General features: G+C 67.8%; 1 protein-coding gene across 1 annotated transcript in view; it reads left to right on the top strand.

Moving 5' to 3' along the window:
* Nucleotides 1–1,287: 1,287 nt before the first annotated feature.
* INO80B (INO80 complex subunit B) overlaps nt 1,288–17,728 on the top strand; it is a 32,901-nt gene continuing 16,460 nt past the window's right edge. Inside the window, exon 1 of the mRNA XM_068265940.1 lies at nt 1,288–1,417. Within this exon, the coding sequence (XP_068122041.1) occupies nt 1,405–1,417 (13 nt within the window). The 5' untranslated portion in view covers nt 1,288–1,404. The remainder of the gene's footprint in view (nt 1,418–17,728) is intronic.

Below are 17,728 nucleotides of genomic sequence, written 5' to 3'. Positions count from 1 at the left end.
GAATCCGAATCATCACGGCAGGGGGTGTCCTGGAAGCAGAGCAGAGATGGATCGCTCAGTTGGAGGGGAGCCAGCCTTGGAGGGACAGCAGGTAGATGAGAGAGAGGGGACATGGGTGCCACTGCCAGATATGTGTAGAGCACACATACTGGCTGCAATGTGCTGCTGATTTTAGGCTGTCTGTTCCGTAGTTGTGCTCAGTGAACAAATGGGAAAGTTTTGGCTCAGCACAGCTCAGTAACTCTGCAGACAGTGTGCTGGGCTAGGACAGGACAGGCACTGTGATTGCTGTGCAATATGATCCTCCTGCACTGCTCTAAACAGCTTCTCCCTAAATTTATGATGAGTGTTGGAGGTGAGAAAAGGACACATTGGGGAATGCTTTCTTTCACTGTGCGACGTTTGCATTCAAAGTATACAGATGAACATATAGGTGAAATACATGTAAAGCATATGATTGCAGCATGTGGGTAGTGTGTGCAAACATTTCTGCTCTCTGCTCGTCCCTTCTCCCTTCTCTGTCCACTCCCTGCCCTCTGTCCATCTTCTCCCCTTCTCTGTGTGGCCACCCCCCCTCCCCTTCTCTGTCCACTCCCTGCCCTCTGTCCATCTTCTCCCCTTCTCTGTGTGGCCACCCCCTCCCCTTCTCTGTCCTGCCCCTCCCCTTCTCTGTCCACTCCCTGCCCTCTGTCCATCTTCTCCCCTTCTCTGTGAGGCCACCCCCCCTCCCCTTCTCTGTCCACTCCCTGCCCTCTGACCATCTTCTCCCCTTCTCTGTCTGTCCACCCCCCTCCCCTTCTCTGTCCTGCCCCTCCCCTTCTCTGTCCACTCCCTGCCCTCTGTCCATCTTCTCCCCTTCTCTGTGAGGCCACCCCCCTCCCCTTCTCTGTCCACTCCCTGCCCTCTGTCCATCTTCTCCCCTTCTCTGTGAGGCCACCCCCCTCCCCTTCTCTGTCCTGCTAGTCCTTTCACCCCCGAATGCTTCCCTTGTAAAATGATCCGAGATTCAGATCAAAGATCCGGATCTTTTCAATGATCCGATTCGAATCATCCGGATCATTGAAAAGATCCGGACTTCCCATCTCTACTTCACACTGGGGTGGGAGGGGGGCCCCGCCCACTTACAATGCGTTCCTCCATCTCCGCTCTCCTCCCCTCATACACCTCACAAATATGCTGCAGTGACGCCTCCTCACCACCAGGGGGACACATCTCCCGCCATCCATCCAGCAGCGCCTCAGGAGAGGGCGGGGACACCTGACGTCATCATCTGCAGCTCTTAGGAGAAGGCGGGGCAAAAGAAACACCGGAAGAAAGGAGCTGTGCAGCAGGAATGACTTCCCTCCGGAAACAGGTACACAAGTGAAGGTTCCGGAGGAGGACAGTGTATCCGGCAGAGGAGGCATGGACGGCTCAGGTACGCCTTACACTATTATCCAATATATACAATATATAATAATCATCACACAGAGCTCCTCCCAGCCAGAGACCCCAACACCAGCCCCAGCCAGCCAGCCAGCCACAGGAGCCCAGCATCCAGCCCCAGCCAGCCAGACAGACACAGGAGCCCAGCATTCAGCCCCAGCCAGCCAGACACAGGAGCCCAGCATCCAGCCAGCCAGACACAGGAGCCCAGCAGCCTGCCCCAGCCAGCCAGACACAGGAGCCCAGCATCCAGCCCCAGCCAGCCACAGGAGCCCAGCATCCAGCCCCAGCCAGACACAGGAGCCCAGCATCCAGCCCCAGCCAGCCAGACACAGGAGCCCAGCATCCAGCCAGCCAGACACAGGAGCCCAGCAGCCTGCCCCAGCCAGCCAGACACAGGAGCCCAGCAGCCAGCCCCAGCCAGCCAGACACAGGAGCCCAGCAGCCAGCCCCAGCCAGCCAGACACAGGAGCCCAGCATCCAGCCCCAGCCAGCCACAGGAGCCCAGCATCCAGCCCCAGCCAGACACAGGAGCCCAGCATCCAGCCAGCCAGACACAGGAGCCCAGCATCCAGCCAGCCAGACACAGGAGCCCAGCATCCAGCCCCAGCCAGCCAGACACAGGAGCCCAGCAGCCAGCCCCAGCCAGCCAGACACAGGAGCCCAGCAGCCAGCCCCAGCCAGCCAGACACAGGAGCCCAGCATCCAGCCCCAGCCAGCCACAGGAGCCCAGCATCCAGCCCCAGCCAGACACAGGAGCCCAGCATCCAGCCAGCCAGACACAGGAGCCCAGCATCCAGCCCCAGCCAGCCAGACACAGGAGCCCAGCATCCAGCCGCAGCCAGCCAGACACAGGAGCCCAGCATCCAGCCCCAGCCAGCCAGACACAGGAGCCCAGCATCCAGCCCCAGCCAGCCAAACACAGGAGCCCAGCATCCAGCCCCAGCCAGCCAGCCAGACACAGGAGCCCAGCATCCAGCCCCAGCCAGCCAGACACAGGAGCCCAGCATCCAGCCCCAGCCAGCCAAACACAGGAGCCCAGCATCCAGCCCCAGCCAGCCAGCCAGACACAGGAGCCCAGCATCCAGCCCCAGCCAGCCAGCCAGACACAGGAGCCCAGCATCCAGCCCCAGCCAGCCAGACACAGGAGCCCAGCATCCAGCCCCAGCCAGACACAGGAGCCCAGCCCCAGCCAGCCAGACACAGGAGCCCAGCATCCAGCCCCAGCCAGCCAGACACAGGAGCCCAGCATCCAGCCCCAGCCAGCCAGCCACAGGAGCCCAGCATCCAGCCCCAGCCAGCCAGACACAGGAGCCCAGCATCCAGCCCCAGCCAGCCAGACACAGGAGCCCAGCATCCAGCCCCAGCCAGCCAGACACAGGAGCCCAGCATCCAGCCCCAGCCAGCCAGACACAGGAGCCCAGCATCCAGCCCCAGCCAGCCAGACACAGGAGCCCAGCACCCAGCCCCAGCCAGCCAGACACAGGAGCCCAGCATCCAGCCCCAGCCAGACACAGGAGCCCAGCATCCAGCCCCAGCCAGCCAGCCACAGGAGCCCAGCATCCAGCCCCAGCCAGCCAGACACAGGAGCCCAGCATCCAGCCAGCCAGACACAGGAGCCCAGCATCCAGCCCCAGCCAGCCAGACACAGGAGCCCAGCATCCAGCCAGCCAGACACAGGAGCCCAGCATCCAGCCCCAGCCAGCCAGACACAGGAGCCCAGCATCCAGCCCCAGCCAGCCAGACACAGGAGCCCAACATCCAGCCAGCCAGACACAGGAGCCCAGCAGCCAGCCAGCCAGACACAGGAGCCCAGCATCCAGCCCCAACCAGACACAGGAGCCCAGCATCCAGCCCCAGCCAGCCAGACACAGGAGCCCAGCATCCAGCCCCAGCCAGCCAGACACAGGAGCCCAGCATCCAGCCCCAGCCAGCCAGACACAGGAGCCCAGCATCCAGCCCCAGCCAGCCAGACACAGGAGCCCAGCATCCAGCCCCAGCCAGCCAGACACAGGAGCCCAGCATCCAGCCCCAGCCCCAGCCAGCCAGACACACGAGCCCAGCATCCAGCCGCAGCCAGCCAGCCACAGGAGCCCAGCATCCAGCCAGCCAGCCAGACACACGAGCCCAGCATCCAGCCAGCCAGCCAGACACAGGAGCCCAGCCCCAGCCAGCCAGACACAGGAGCCCAGCCCCAGCCAGCCAGACACAGGAGCCCAGCCCCAGCCAGCCAGACACAGGAGCCCAGCCCCAGCCAGCCAGACACAGGAGCCCAGCCCCAGCCAGCCAGACACAGGAGCCCAGCCCCAGCCAGCCAGACACAGGAGCCCAGCCCCAGCCAGCCAGACACAGGAGCCCAGCCCCAGCCAGCCAGACACAGGAGCCCATCCCCAGCCAGCCAGCCACAGGAGCCCAGCATCAAGCCCCAGCCAGCCAGCCACAGGAGCCCAGCATCCAGCCCCAGCCAGCCAGACACAGGAGCCCAGCATCCAGCCAGCCACAGGAGCCCAGCATCCAGCCCCAGCCAGCCAGCCACAGGAGCCCAGCATCCAGCCCCAGCCAGCCAGACACAGGAGCCCAGCATCCAGCCCCAGCCAGCCAGACACAGGAGCCCAGCATCCAGCCCCAGCCAGCCAGACACAGGAGCCCAGCATCCAGCCCCAGCCAGCCAGACACAGGAGCCCAGCATCCAGCCAGACACAGGAGCCCAGCCTCCAGCCCCAGCCAGCCAGACACAGGAGCCCAGCCTCCAGCCCCACCCAGACACAGGAGCCCAGCCAGCCAGCCACAGAAGCCCAGCCACAGGAGCCCAGCCCCAGCCAGCCAGCCACAGGAGCCCAGCCCCAGCCAGCCAGCCACAGGAACCCAGCATCCAGCCCCAGCCAGCCAGCCACAGGAGCCCAGCATCCAGCCCCAGCCAGCCAGCCACAGGAGCCCAGCATCCAGCCCCAGCCAGCCAGACACAGGAGCCCAGCATCCAGCCCCAGCCAGCCAGCCACAGGAGCCCAGCATCCAGCCCCAGCCAGCCAGCCACAGGAGCCCAGCATCCAGCCCCAGCCAGCCAGACACCGGAGCCCAGCATCCAGCCCCAGCCAGCCAGACACAGGAGCCCAGCATCCAGCCCCAGCCAGCCAGACACAGGAGCCCAGCATCCAGCACCAGCCAGCCAAACACAGGAGCCCAGCATCCAGCCCCAGCCAGCCAGACACAGGAGCCCAGCATCCAGCCCCAGCCAGCCAGACACAGGAGCCCAGCATCCAGCCCCAGCCAGCCAGACACAGGAGCCCAGCATCCAGCCAGCCAGACACAGGAGCCCAGCATCCAGCCAGCCAGACACAGGAGCCCAGCATCCAGCCAGCCAGACACAGGAGCCCAGCATCCAGCCAGCCAGACTCAGGAGCCCAGCATCCAGCCAGCCAGACTCAGGAGCCCAGCATCCAGCCAGCCAGACACAGGAGCCCAGCATCCAGCCAGCCAGACACAGGAGCCCAGCAGCCAGCCAGACACAGGAGCCCAGCATCCAGCCAGCCAGCCACAGGAGCCCAGCATCCAGCCAGCCAGCCACAGGAGCCCAGGAGCCCAGCATCCAGCCCCAGCCAGCCAGCCACAGGAGCCCAGCATCCAGCCCCAGCCAGCCAGCCACAGGAGCCCAGCATCCAGCCCCAGCCAGCCAGCCACAGGAGCCCAGCATCCAGCCCCAGCCAGCCAGCCACAGGAGCCCAGCATCCAGCCCCAGCCAGCCAGCCACAGGAGCCCAGCATCCAGCCCCAGCCAGCCAGCCACAGGAGCCCAGCATCCAGCCCCAGCCAGCCAGCCACAGGAGCCCAGCATCCAGCCCCAGCCAGCCAGACACAGGAGCCCAGCATCCAGCCAGCCAGACACAGGAGCCCAGCATCCAGCCCCAGCCAGCCAGACACAGGAGCCCAGCATCCAGCCCCAGCCAGCCAGACACAGGAGCCCAGCATCCAGCCCCAGCCAGCCAGACACAGGAGCCCAGCATCCAGCCCCAGCCAGCCAGACACAGGAGCCCAGCATCCAGCCAGCCAGCCACAGGAGCCCAGCCCCAGCCAGCCAGCCACAGGAGCCCAGCCCCAGCCAGCCAGCCACAGGAGCCCAGCCCCAGCCAGCCAGCCACAGGAGCCCAGCCCCAGCCAGCCAGCCACAGGAGCCCAGCATCCAGCCCCAGCCAGCCAGCCACAGGAGCCCAGCATCCAGCCCCAGCCAGCCAGCCACAGGAGCCCAGCATCCAGCCCCAGCCAGCCAGCCACAGGAGCCCAGCATCCAGCCAGCCAGCCACAGGAGCCCAGCATCCAGCCCCAGCCAGCCAGCCACAGGAGCCCAGCATCCAGCCCCAGCCAGCCAGCCACAGGAGCCCAGCATCCAGCCCCAGCCAGCCAGCCACAGGAGCCCAGCATCCAGCCCCAGCCAGCCAGACACAGGAGCCCAGCATCCAGCCCCAGCCAGCCAGACACAGGAGCCCAGCATCCAGCCCCAGCCAGCCAGACACAGGAGCCCAGCATCCAGCCCCAGCCAGCCAGACACAGGAGCCCAGCATCCAGCCCCAGCCAGCCAGACACAGGAGCCCAGCATCCAGCCCCAGCCAGCCAGACACAGGAGCCCAGCATCCAGCCCCAGCCAGCCAGACACAGGAGCCCAGCATCCAGCCCCAGCCAGCCAAACACAGGAGCCCAGCATCCAGCCCCAGCCAGCCAGACACAGGAGCCCAGCATCCAGCCAGCCAGACACAGGAGCCCAGCATCCAGCCAGCCAGACACAGGAGCCCAGCATCCAGCCAGCCAGACACAGGAGCCCAGCATCCAGCCAGCCAGACACAGGAGCCCAGCATCCAGCCAGCCAGACACAGGAGCCCAGCATCCAGCCAGCCAGACACAGGAGCCCAGCATCCAGCCAGCCAGACACAGGAGCCCAGCATCCAGCCAGCCAGACACAGGAGCCCAGCATCCAGCCAGCCAGACACAGGAGCCCAGCATCCAGCCCCAGCCAGACACAGGAGCCCAGCATCCAGCCCCAGCCAGACACAGGAGCCCAGCATCCAGCCCCAGCCAGACACAGGAGCCCAGCATCCAGCCCCAGCCAGACACAGGAGCCCAGCATCCTGCCCCAGCCAGCCAGACACAGGAGTCCAGCATCCAGCCCCAGCCAGCCAGACACAGGAGCCCAGCATCCAGCCCCAGCCAGCCAGACACAGGAGCCCAGCATCCAGCCCCAGCCAGCCAGACACAGGAGCCCAGCATCCAGCCCCAGCCAGCCAGACACAGGAGCCCAGCATCCAGCCCCAGCCAGCCAGACACAGGAGCCCAGCATCCAGCCCCAGCCAGCCAGACACAGGAGCCCAGCATCCAGCCCCAGCCAGCCAGACACAGGAGCCCAGCATCCAGCCCCAGCCAGCCAGACACAGGAGCCCAGCATCCAGCCCCAGCCAGCCAGCCACAGGAGCCCAGCATCCAGCCCCAGCCAGCCAGCCACAGGAGCCCAGCATCCAGCCCCAGCCAGCCAGCCACAGGAGCCCAGCATCCAGCCCCAGCCAGCCAGCCACAGGAGCCCAGCATCCAGCCCCAGCCAGCCAGCCACAGGAGCCCAGCATCCAGCCCCAGCCAGCCAGCCACAGGAGCCCAGCATCCAGCCCCAGCCAGCCAAACACAGGAGCCCAGCATCCAGCCCCAGCCAGCCAGACACAGGAGCCCAGCATCCAGCCCCAGCCAGCCAGACACAGGAGCCCAGCATCCAGCCCCAGCCAGCCAGACACAGGAGCCCAGCATCCAGCCCCAGCCAGCCAGACACAGGAGCCCAGCATCCAGCCCCAGCCAGCCAGACACAGGAGCCCAGCATCCAGCCCCAGCCAGCCAGACACAGGAGCCCAGCATCCAGCCCCAGCCAGCCAGACACAGGAGCCCAGCATCCAGCCCCAGCCAGCCAGACACAGGAGCCCAGCATCCAGCCAGCCAGACACAGGAGCCCAGCATCCAGCCAGCCAGACACAGGAGCCCAGCATCCAGCCCCAGCCAGCCAGCCACAGGAGCCCAGCATCCAGCCCCAGCCAGCCAGCCACAGGAGCCCAGCATCCAGCCCCAGCCAGCCAGCCAGCCACAGGAGCCCAGCATCCAGCCAGCCAGCCACAGGAGCCCAGCATCCAGCCCCAGCCAGCCAAACACAGGAGCCCAGCATCCAGCCCCAGCCAGCCAGACACAGGAGCCCAGCATCCAGCCCCAGCCAGCCAAACACAGGAGCCCAGCATCCAGCCAGCCAGACACAGGAGCCCAGCATCTAGCCAGCCAGACACAGGAGCCCAGCATCTAGCCAGCCAGCCAGACACAGGAGCCCAGCATCTAGCCAGCCAGCCAGACACAGGAGCCCAGCATCTAGCCAGCCAGCCAGACACAGGAGCCCAGCATCTAGCCAGCCAGCCAGACACAGGAGCCCAGCATCTAGCCAGCCAGCCAGACACAGGTGCCCAGCATCCAGCCAGCCAGACACAGGAGCCCAGCATCCAACCCCAGCCAGCCAGACACAGGAGCCCAGCATCCAGCCCCAGCCAGCCAGACACAGGAGCCCAGCATCCAGCCCCAGCCAGCCAGACACAGGAGCCCAGCATCCAGCCCCAGCCAGCCAGACACAGGAGCCCAGCATCCAGCCCCACCCAGACACAGGAGCCCAGCCCCAGCCAGCCAGCCACAGGAGCCCAGCCAGCCAGCCACAGGAGCCCAGCCCCAGCCAGCCAGCCACAGGAACCCAGCATCCAGCCCCAGCCAGCCAGCCACAGGAGCCCAGCATCCAGCCCCAGCCAGCCAGCCACAGGAGCCCAGCATCCAGCCCCAGCCAGCCAGCCACAGGAGCCCAGCATCCAGCCCCAGCCAGCCAGCCACAGGAGCCCAGCATCCAGCCCCAGCCAGCCAGCCACAGGAGCCCAGCATCCAGCCCCAGCCAGCCAGACACAGGAGCCCAGCATCCAGCCGCAGCCAGCCAGACACAGGAGCCCAGCATCCAGCCGCAGCCAGCCAGACACAGGAGCCCAGCATCCAGCCCCAGCCAGCCAGACACAGGAGCCCAGCATCCAGCCCCAGCCAGCCAGACACAGGAGCCCAGCATCCAGCCCCAGCCAGCCAGCCACAGGAGCCCAGCATCCAGCCCCAGCCAGACACAGGAGCCCAGCATCCAGCCCCAGCCAGCCAGACACAGGAGCCCAGCATCCAGCCCCAGCCAGCCAGACACAGGAGCCCAGCATCCAGCCCCAGCCAGCCAGACACAGGAGCCCAGCATCCAGCCCCAGCCAGCCAGACACAGGAGCCCAGCATCCAGCCCCAGCCAGCCAGACACAGGAGCCCAGCATCCAGCCCCAGCCAGCCAGACACAGGAGCCCAGCATCCAGCCCCAGCCAGCCAGACACAGGAGCCCAGCATCCAGCCCCAGCCAGCCAGACACAGGAGCCCAGCATCCAGCCGCAGCCAGCCAGACACAGGAGCCCAGCATCCAGCCGCAGCCAGCCAGACACAGGAGCCCAGCATCCAGCCGCAGCCAGCCAGACACAGGAGCCCAGCATCCAGCCGCAGCCAGCCAGACACAGGAGCCCAGCATCCAGCCCCAGCCAGCCAGCCACAGGAGCCCAGCATCCAGCCCCAGCCAGCCAGACACAGGAGCCCAGCCTCCAGCCCCAGCCAGCCAGACACAGGAGCCCAGCCTCCAGCCCCACCCAGACACAGGAGCCCAGCCAGCCAGCCACAGAAGCCCAGCCACAGGAGCCCAGCCCCAGCCAGCCAGCCACAGGAGCCCAGCCCCAGCCAGCCAGCCACAGGAACCCAGCATCCAGCCCCAGCCAGCCAGCCACAGGAGCCCAGCATCCAGCCCCAGCCAGCCAGCCACAGGAGCCCAGCATCCAGCCCCAGCCAGCCAGACACAGGAGCCCAGCATCCAGCCCCAGCCAGCCAGCCACAGGAGCCCAGCATCCAGCCCCAGCCAGCCAGCCACAGGAGCCCAGCATCCAGCCCCAGCCAGCCAGACACCGGAGCCCAGCATCCAGCCCCAGCCAGCCAGACACAGGAGCCCAGCATCCAGCCCCAGCCAGCCAGACACAGGAGCCCAGCATCCAGCACCAGCCAGCCAAACACAGGAGCCCAGCATCCAGCCCCAGCCAGCCAGACACAGGAGCCCAGCATCCAGCCCCAGCCAGCCAGACACAGGAGCCCAGCATCCAGCCCCAGCCAGCCAGACACAGGAGCCCAGCATCCAGCCAGCCAGACACAGGAGCCCAGCATCCAGCCAGCCAGACACAGGAGCCCAGCATCCAGCCAGCCAGACACAGGAGCCCAGCATCCAGCCAGCCAGACTCAGGAGCCCAGCATCCAGCCAGCCAGACACAGGAGCCCAGCATCCAGCCAGCCAGACACAGGAGCCCAGCAGCCAGCCAGACACAGGAGCCCAGCATCCAGCCAGCCAGCCACAGGAGCCCAGCATCCAGCCAGCCAGCCACAGGAGCCCAGGAGCCCAGCATCCAGCCCCAGCCAGCCAGCCACAGGAGCCCAGCATCCAGCCCCAGCCAGCCAGCCACAGGAGCCCAGCATCCAGCCCCAGCCAGCCAGCCACAGGAGCCCAGCATCCAGCCCCAGCCAGCCAGCCACAGGAGCCCAGCATCCAGCCCCAGCCAGCCAGCCACAGGAGCCCAGCATCCAGCCCCAGCCAGCCAGCCACAGGAGCCCAGCATCCAGCCCCAGCCAGCCAGCCACAGGAGCCCAGCATCCAGCCCCAGCCAGCCAGACACAGGAGCCCAGCATCCAGCCAGCCAGACACAGGAGCCCAGCATCCAGCCCCAGCCAGCCAGACACAGGAGCCCAGCATCCAGCCCCAGCCAGCCAGACACAGGAGCCCAGCATCCAGCCCCAGCCAGCCAGACACAGGAGCCCAGCATCCAGCCCCAGCCAGCCAGCCAGACACAGGAGCCCAGCATCCAGCCAGCCAGCCACAGGAGCCCAGCATCCAGCCAGCCACAGGAGCCCAGCCCCAGCCAGCCAGCCACAGGAGCCCAGCCAGCCAGCCACAGGAGCCCAGCCCCAGCCAGCCAGCCACAGGAGCCCAGCCCCAGCCAGCCAGCCACAGGAGCCCAGCATCCAGCCCCAGCCAGCCAGCCACAGGAGCCCAGCATCCAGCCCCAGCCAGCCAGCCACAGGAGCCCAGCATCCAGCCCCAGCCAGCCAGCCACAGGAGCCCAGCATCCAGCCCCAGCCAGCCAGCCACAGGAGCCCAGCATCCAGCCCCAGCCAGCCAGCCACAGGAGCCCAGCATCCAGCCCCAGCCAGCCAGACACAGGAGCCCAGCATCCAGCCCCAGCCAGCCAGACACAGGAGCCCAGCATCCAGCCCCAGCCAGCCAGACACAGGAGCCCAGCATCCAGCCCCAGCCAGCCAGACACAGGAGCCCAGCATCCAGCCCCAGCCAGCCAGACACAGGAGCCCAGCATCCAGCCCCAGCCAGCCAGACACAGGAGCCCAGCATCCAGCCCCAGCCAGCCAGACACAGGAGCCCAGCATCCAGCCCCAGCCAGCCAGACACAGGAGCCCAGCATCCAGCCCCAGCCAGCCAAACACAGGAGCCCAGCATCCAGCCCCAGCCAGCCAGACACAGGAGCCCAGCATCCAGCCAGCCAGACACAGGAGCCCAGCATCCAGCCAGCCAGACACAGGAGCCCAGCATCCAGCCAGCCAGACACAGGAGCCCAGCATCCAGCCAGCCAGACACAGGAGCCCAGCATCCAGCCAGCCAGACACAGGAGCCCAGCATCCAGCCAGCCAGACACAGGAGCCCAGCATCCAGCCAGCCAGACACAGGAGCCCAGCATCCAGCCAGCCAGACACAGGAGCCCAGCATCCAGCCCCAGCCAGACACAGGAGCCCAGCATCCAGCCCCAGCCAGACACAGGAGCCCAGCATCCAGCCCCAGCCAGACACAGGAGCCCAGCATCCAGCCCCAGCCAGACACAGGAGCCCAGCATCCAGCCCCAGCCAGACACAGGAGCCCAGCATCCTGCCCCAGCCAGCCAGACACAGGAGTCCAGCATCCAGCCCCAGCCAGCCAGACACAGGAGCCCAGCATCCAGCCCCAGCCAGCCAGACACAGGAGCCCAGCATCCAGCCCCAGCCAGCCAGACACAGGAGCCCAGCATCCAGCCCCAGCCAGCCAGACACAGGAGCCCAGCATCCAGCCCCAGCCAGCCAGACACAGGAGCCCAGCATCCAGCCCCAGCCAGCCAGACACAGGAGCCCAGCATCCAGCCCCAGCCAGCCAGACACAGGAGCCCAGCATCCAGCCCCAGCCAGCCAGCCACAGGAGCCCAGCATCCAGCCCCAGCCAGCCAGCCACAGGAGCCCAGCATCCAGCCCCAGCCAGCCAGCCACAGGAGCCCAGCATCCAGCCCCAGCCAGCCAGCCACAGGAGCCCAGCATCCAGCCCCAGCCAGCCAGCCACAGGAGCCCAGCATCCAGCCCCAGCCAGCCAGCCACAGGAGCCCAGCATCCAGCCCCAGCCAGCCAGCCACAGGAGCCCAGCATCCAGCCCCAGCCAGCCAAACACAGGAGCCCAGCATCCAGCCCCAGCCAGCCAGACACAGGAGCCCAGCATCCAGCCCCAGCCAGCCAGACACAGGAGCCCAGCATCCAGCCCCAGCCAGCCAGACACAGGAGCCCAGCATCCAGCCCCAGCCAGCCAGACACAGGAGCCCAGCATCCAGCCCCAGCCAGCCAGACACAGGAGCCCAGCATCCAGCCCCAGCCAGCCAGACACAGGAGCCCAGCATCCAGCCCCAGCCAGCCAGACACAGGAGCCCAGCATCCAGCCAGCCAGACACAGGAGCCCAGCATCCAGCCAGCCAGACACAGGAGCCCAGCATCCAGCCCCAGCCAGCCAGCCACAGGAGCCCAGCATCCAGCCCCAGCCAGCCAGCCACAGGAGCCCAGCATCCAGCCCCAGCCAGCCAGCCAGCCACAGGAGCCCAGCATCCAGCCAGCCAGCCACAGGAGCCCAGCATCCAGCCCCAGCCAGCCAAACACAGGAGCCCAGCATCCAGCCCCAGCCAGCCAGACACAGGAGCCCAGCATCCAGCCCCAGCCAGCCAAACACAGGAGCCCAGCATCCAGCCAGCCAGACACAGGAGCCCAGCATCTAGCCAGCCAGACACAGGAGCCCAGCATCTAGCCAGCCAGCCAGACACAGGAGCCCAGCATCTAGCCAGCCAGCCAGACACAGGAGCCCAGCATCTAGCCAGCCAGCCAGACACAGGAGCCCAGCATCTAGCCAGCCAGCCAGACACAGGAGCCCAGCATCTAGCCAGCCAGCCAGACACAGGTGCCCAGCATCCAGCCAGCCAGACACAGGAGCCCAGCATCCAACCCCAGCCAGCCAGACACAGGAGCCCAGCATCCAGCCCCAGCCAGCCAGACACAGGAGCCCAGCATCCAGCCCCAGCCAGCCAGACACAGGAGCCCAGCATCCAGCCCCAGCCAGCCAGACACAGGAGCCCAGCATCCAGCCCCACCCAGACACAGGAGCCCAGCCCCAGCCAGCCAGCCACAGGAGCCCAGCCAGCCAGCCACAGGAGCCCAGCCCCAGCCAGCCAGCCACAGGAACCCAGCATCCAGCCCCAGCCAGCCAGCCACAGGAGCCCAGCATCCAGCCCCAGCCAGCCAGCCACAGGAGCCCAGCATCCAGCCCCAGCCAGCCAGCCACAGGAGCCCAGCATCCAGCCCCAGCCAGCCAGCCACAGGAGCCCAGCATCCAGCCCCAGCCAGCCAGACACAGGAGCCCAGCATCCAGCCCCAGCCAGCCAGACACAGGAGCCCAGCATCCAGCCGCAGCCAGCCAGACACAGGAGCCCAGCATCCAGCCGCAGCCAGCCAGACACAGGAGCCCAGCATCCAGCCCCAGCCAGCCAGACACAGGAGCCCAGCATCCAGCCCCAGCCAGCCAGACACAGGAGCCCAGCATCCAGCCCCAGCCAGCCAGCCACAGGAGCCCAGCATCCAGCCCCAGCCAGACACAGGAGCCCAGCATCCAGCCCCAGCCAGCCAGACACAGGAGCCCAGCATCCAGCCCCAGCCAGCCAGACACAGGAGCCCAGCATCCAGCCCCAGCCAGCCAGACACAGGAGCCCAGCATCCAGCCCCAGCCAGCCAGACACAGGAGCCCAGCATCCAGCCCCAGCCAGCCAGACACAGGAGCCCAGCATCCAGCCCCAGCCAGCCAGACACAGGAGCCCAGCATCCAGCCCCAGCCAGCCAGACACAGGAGCCCAGCATCCAGCCCCAGCCAGCCAGACACAGGAGCCCAGCATCCAGCCGCAGCCAGCCAGACACAGGAGCCCAGCATCCAGCCGCAGCCAGCCAGACACAGGAGCCCAGCATCCAGCCGCAGCCAGCCAGACACAGGAGCCCAGCATCCAGCCGCAGCCAGCCAGACACAGGAGCCCAGCATCCAGCCCCAGCCAGCCAGCCACAGGAGCCCAGCATCCAGCCCCAGCCAGCCAGCCACAGGAGCCCAGCATCCAGCCCCAGCCAGCCAGCCACAGGAGCCCAGCATCCAGCCCCAGCCAGCCAGCCACAGGAGCCCAGCATCCAGCCCCAGCCAGCCAGCCACAGGAGCCCAGCATCCAGCCCCAGCCAGCCACAGGAGCCCAGCATCCAGCCCCAGCCAGCGAGCCACAGGAGCCCAGCATCCAGCCCCAGCCAGCCAGCCACAGGAGCCCAGCATCCAGCCCCAGCCAGCCAGCCACAGGAGCCCAGCATCCAGCCCCAGCCAGCCAGCCACAGGAGCCCAGCATCCAGCCCCAGCCAGCCAGCCACAGGAGCCCAGCATCCAGCCCCAGCCAGCCAGACACAGGAGCCCAGCATCCAGCCCCAGCCAGCCAGACACAGGAGCCCAGCATCCAGCCCCAGCCAGCCAGACACAGGAGCCCAGCATCCAGCCCCAGCCAGCCAGACACAGGAGCCCAGCATCCAGCCCCAGCCAGCCAGACACAGGAGCCCAGCATCCAGCCCCAGCCAGCCAGACACAGGAGCCCAGCATCCAGCCCCAGCCAGCCAGACACAGGAGCCCAGCATCCAGCCCCACCCAGACACAGGAGCCCAGCCCCAGCCAGCCAGCCACAGGAGCCCAGCCCCAGCCAGCTAGCCACAGGAGCCCAGCCCCAGCCAGCCAGCCACAGGAACCCAGCATCCAGCCCCAGCCAGCCAGCCACAGGAGCCCAGCATCCAGCCTCAGCCAGCCAGCCACAGGAGCCCAGCATCCAGCCCCAGCCAGCCAGCCACAGGAGCCCAGCATCCAGCCCCAGCCAGCCAGCCACAGGAGCCCAGCATCCAGCCCCAGCCAGCCAGACACAGGAGCCCAGCATCCAGCCCCAGCCAGCCAGACACAGGAGCCCAGCATCCAGCCGCAGCCAGCCAGACACAGGAGCCCAGCATCCAGCCGCAGCCAGCCAGACACAGGAGCCCAGCATCCAGCCCCAGCCAGCCAGACACAGGAGCCCAGCATCCAGCCCCAGCCAGCCAGCCAGCCACAGGAGCCCAGCATCCAGCCCCAGCCAGCCAGCCACAGGAGCCCAGCATCCAGCCCCAGCCAGCCAGCCACAGGAGCCCAGCATCCAGCCCCAGCCAGCCAGACACAGGAGCCCAGCATCCAGCCCCAGCCAGCCAGACACAGGAGCCCAGCATCCAGCCCCAGCCAGCCAGACACAGGAGCCCAGCATCCAGCCCCAGACACAGGAGCCCAGCATCCAGCCCCAGCCAGCCAGACACAGGAGCCCAGCATCCAGCCCCAGCCAGCCAGACACAGGAGCCCAGCATCCAGCCCCAGCCAGCCAGCCACAGGAGCCCAGCCCCAGCCAGCCAGCCACAGGAGCCCAGCCCCAGCCAGCCAGCCACAGGAGCCCAGCCCCAGCCAGCCAGCCACAGGAGCCCAGCCAGCCAGCCACAGGAGCCCAGCCCCAGCCAGCCAGCCACAGGAGCCCAGCCCCAGCCAGCCAGCCACAGGAGCCCAGCCCCAGCCAGCCAGCCAGCCACAGGAGCCCAGCATCCAGCCCCAGCCAGCCAGCCACAGGAGCCCAGCATCCAGCCCCAGCCAGCCACAGGAGCCCAGCATCCAGCCCCAGCCAGCCAGCCACAGGAGCCCAGCATCCAGCCAGCCAGCCACAGGAGCCCAGCATCCAGCCCCAGCCAGCCAGCCACAGGAGCCCAGCATCCAGCCAGCCAGACACAGGAGCCCAGCATCCAGCCGCAGCCAGCCAGACACAGGAGCCCAGCATCCAGCCGCAGCCAGCCAGACACAGGAGCCCAGCATCCAGCCGCAGCCAGCCAGACACAGGAGCCCAGCATCCAGCCGCAGCCAGCCAGACACAGGAGCCCAGCATCCAGCCGCAGCCAGCCAGACACAGGAGCCCAGCATCCAGCCGCAGCCAGCCAGACACAGGAGCCCAGCATCCAGCCCCAGCCAGCCAGACACAGGAGCCCAGCATCCAGCCCCAGCCAGCCAGACACAGGAGCCCAGCATCCAGCCCCAGCCAGCCAGACACAGGAGCCCAGCATCCAGCCCCAGCCAGCCAGACACAGGAGCCCAGCATCCAGCCCCAGCCAGCCAGACACAGGAGCCCAGCATCCAGCCCCAGCCAGCCAGACACAGGAGCCCAGCATCCAGCCCCAGCCAGCCAGACACAGGAGCCCAGCATCCAGCCCCAGCCAGCCAGACACAGGAGCCCAGCATCCAGCCCCAGCCAGCCAGACACAGGAGCCCAGCATCCAGCCCCAGCCAGCCAGACACAGGAGCCCAGCATCCAGCCCCAGCCAGCCAGACACAGGAGCCCAGCATCCTGCCCCAGCCAGCCAGACACAGGAGCCCAGCATCCAGCCCCAGCCAGCCAGCCACAGGAGCCCAGCATCCAGCCCCAGCCAGCCAGACACAGGAGCCCAGCATCCAGCCCCAGCCAGCCAGACACAGGAGCCCAGCATCCAGCCCCAGCCAGCCAGACACAGGAGCCCAGCATCCAGCCGCAGCCAGCCAGACACAGGAGCCCAGCATCCAGCCGCAGCCAGCCAGACACAGGAGCCCAGCATCCAGCCGCAGCCAGCCAGACACAGGAGCCCAGCATCCAGCCGCAGCCAGCCAGACACAGGAGCCCAGCATCCAGCCGCAGCCAGCCAGACACAGGAGCCCAGCATCCAGCCGCAGCCAGCCAGACACAGGAGCCCAGCATCCAGCCGCAGCCAGCCAGACACAGGAGCCCAGCATCCAGCCGCAGCCAGCCAGACACAGGAGCCCAGCATCCAGCCGCAGCCAGCCAGACACAGGAACCCAGCATCCAGCCCCAGCCAGCCAGCCACAGGAGCCCAGCATCCAGCCCCAGCCAGCCAGCCACAGGAGCCCAGCATCCAGCCCCAGCCAGCCAGCCACAGGAGCCCAGCATCCAGCCCCAGCCAGCCAGCCACAGGAGCCCAGCATCCAGCCCCAGCCAGCCAGACACAGGAGCCCAGCATCCAGCCCCAGCCAGCCAGACACAGGAGCCCAGCATCCAGCCGCAGCCAGCCAGACACAGGAGCCCAGCATCCAGCCGCAGCCAGCCAGACACAGGAGCCCAGCATCCAGCCCCAGCCAGCCAGACACAGGAGCCCAGCATCCAGCCCCAGCCAGCCAGACACAGGAGCCCAGCATCCAGCCCCAGCCAGCCAGCCACAGGAGCCCAGCATCCAGCCCCAGCCAGACACAGGAGCCCAGCATCCAGCCCCAGCCAGCCAGACACAGGAGCCCAGCATCCAGCCCCAGCCAGCCAGACACAGGAGCCCAGCATCCAGCCCCAGCCAGCCAGACACAGGAGCCCAGCATCCAGCCCCAGCCAGCCAGACACAGGAGCCCAGCATCCAGCCCCAGCCAGCCAGACACAGGAGCCCAGCATCCAGCCCCAGCCAGCCAGACACAGGAGCCCAGCATCCAGCCCCAGCCAGCCAGACACAGGAGCCCAGCATCCAGCCCCAGCCAGCCAGACACAGGAGCCCAGCATCCAGCCGCAGCCAGCCAGACACAGGAGCCCAGCATCCAGCCGCAGCCAGCCAGACACAGGAGCCCAGCATCCAGCCGCAGCCAGCCAGACACAGGAGCCCAGCATCCAGCCGCAGCCAGCCAGACACAGGAGCCCAGCATCCAGCCCCAGCCAGCCAGCCACAGGAGCCCAGCATCCAGCCCCAGCCAGCCAGCCACAGGAGCCCAGCATCCAGCCCCAGCCAGCCAGCCACAGGAGCCCAGCATCCAGCCCCAGCCA

Source organism: Hyperolius riggenbachi, chromosome 1 (assembly GCF_040937935.1).
Source record: "Hyperolius riggenbachi isolate aHypRig1 chromosome 1, aHypRig1.pri, whole genome shotgun sequence".
Classification (NCBI taxonomy): domain Eukaryota; kingdom Metazoa; phylum Chordata; class Amphibia; order Anura; family Hyperoliidae; genus Hyperolius; species Hyperolius riggenbachi.
Note: the sequence above shows the minus strand (reverse complement) of the source record. Positions and strands in the feature narration are given on the sequence as shown.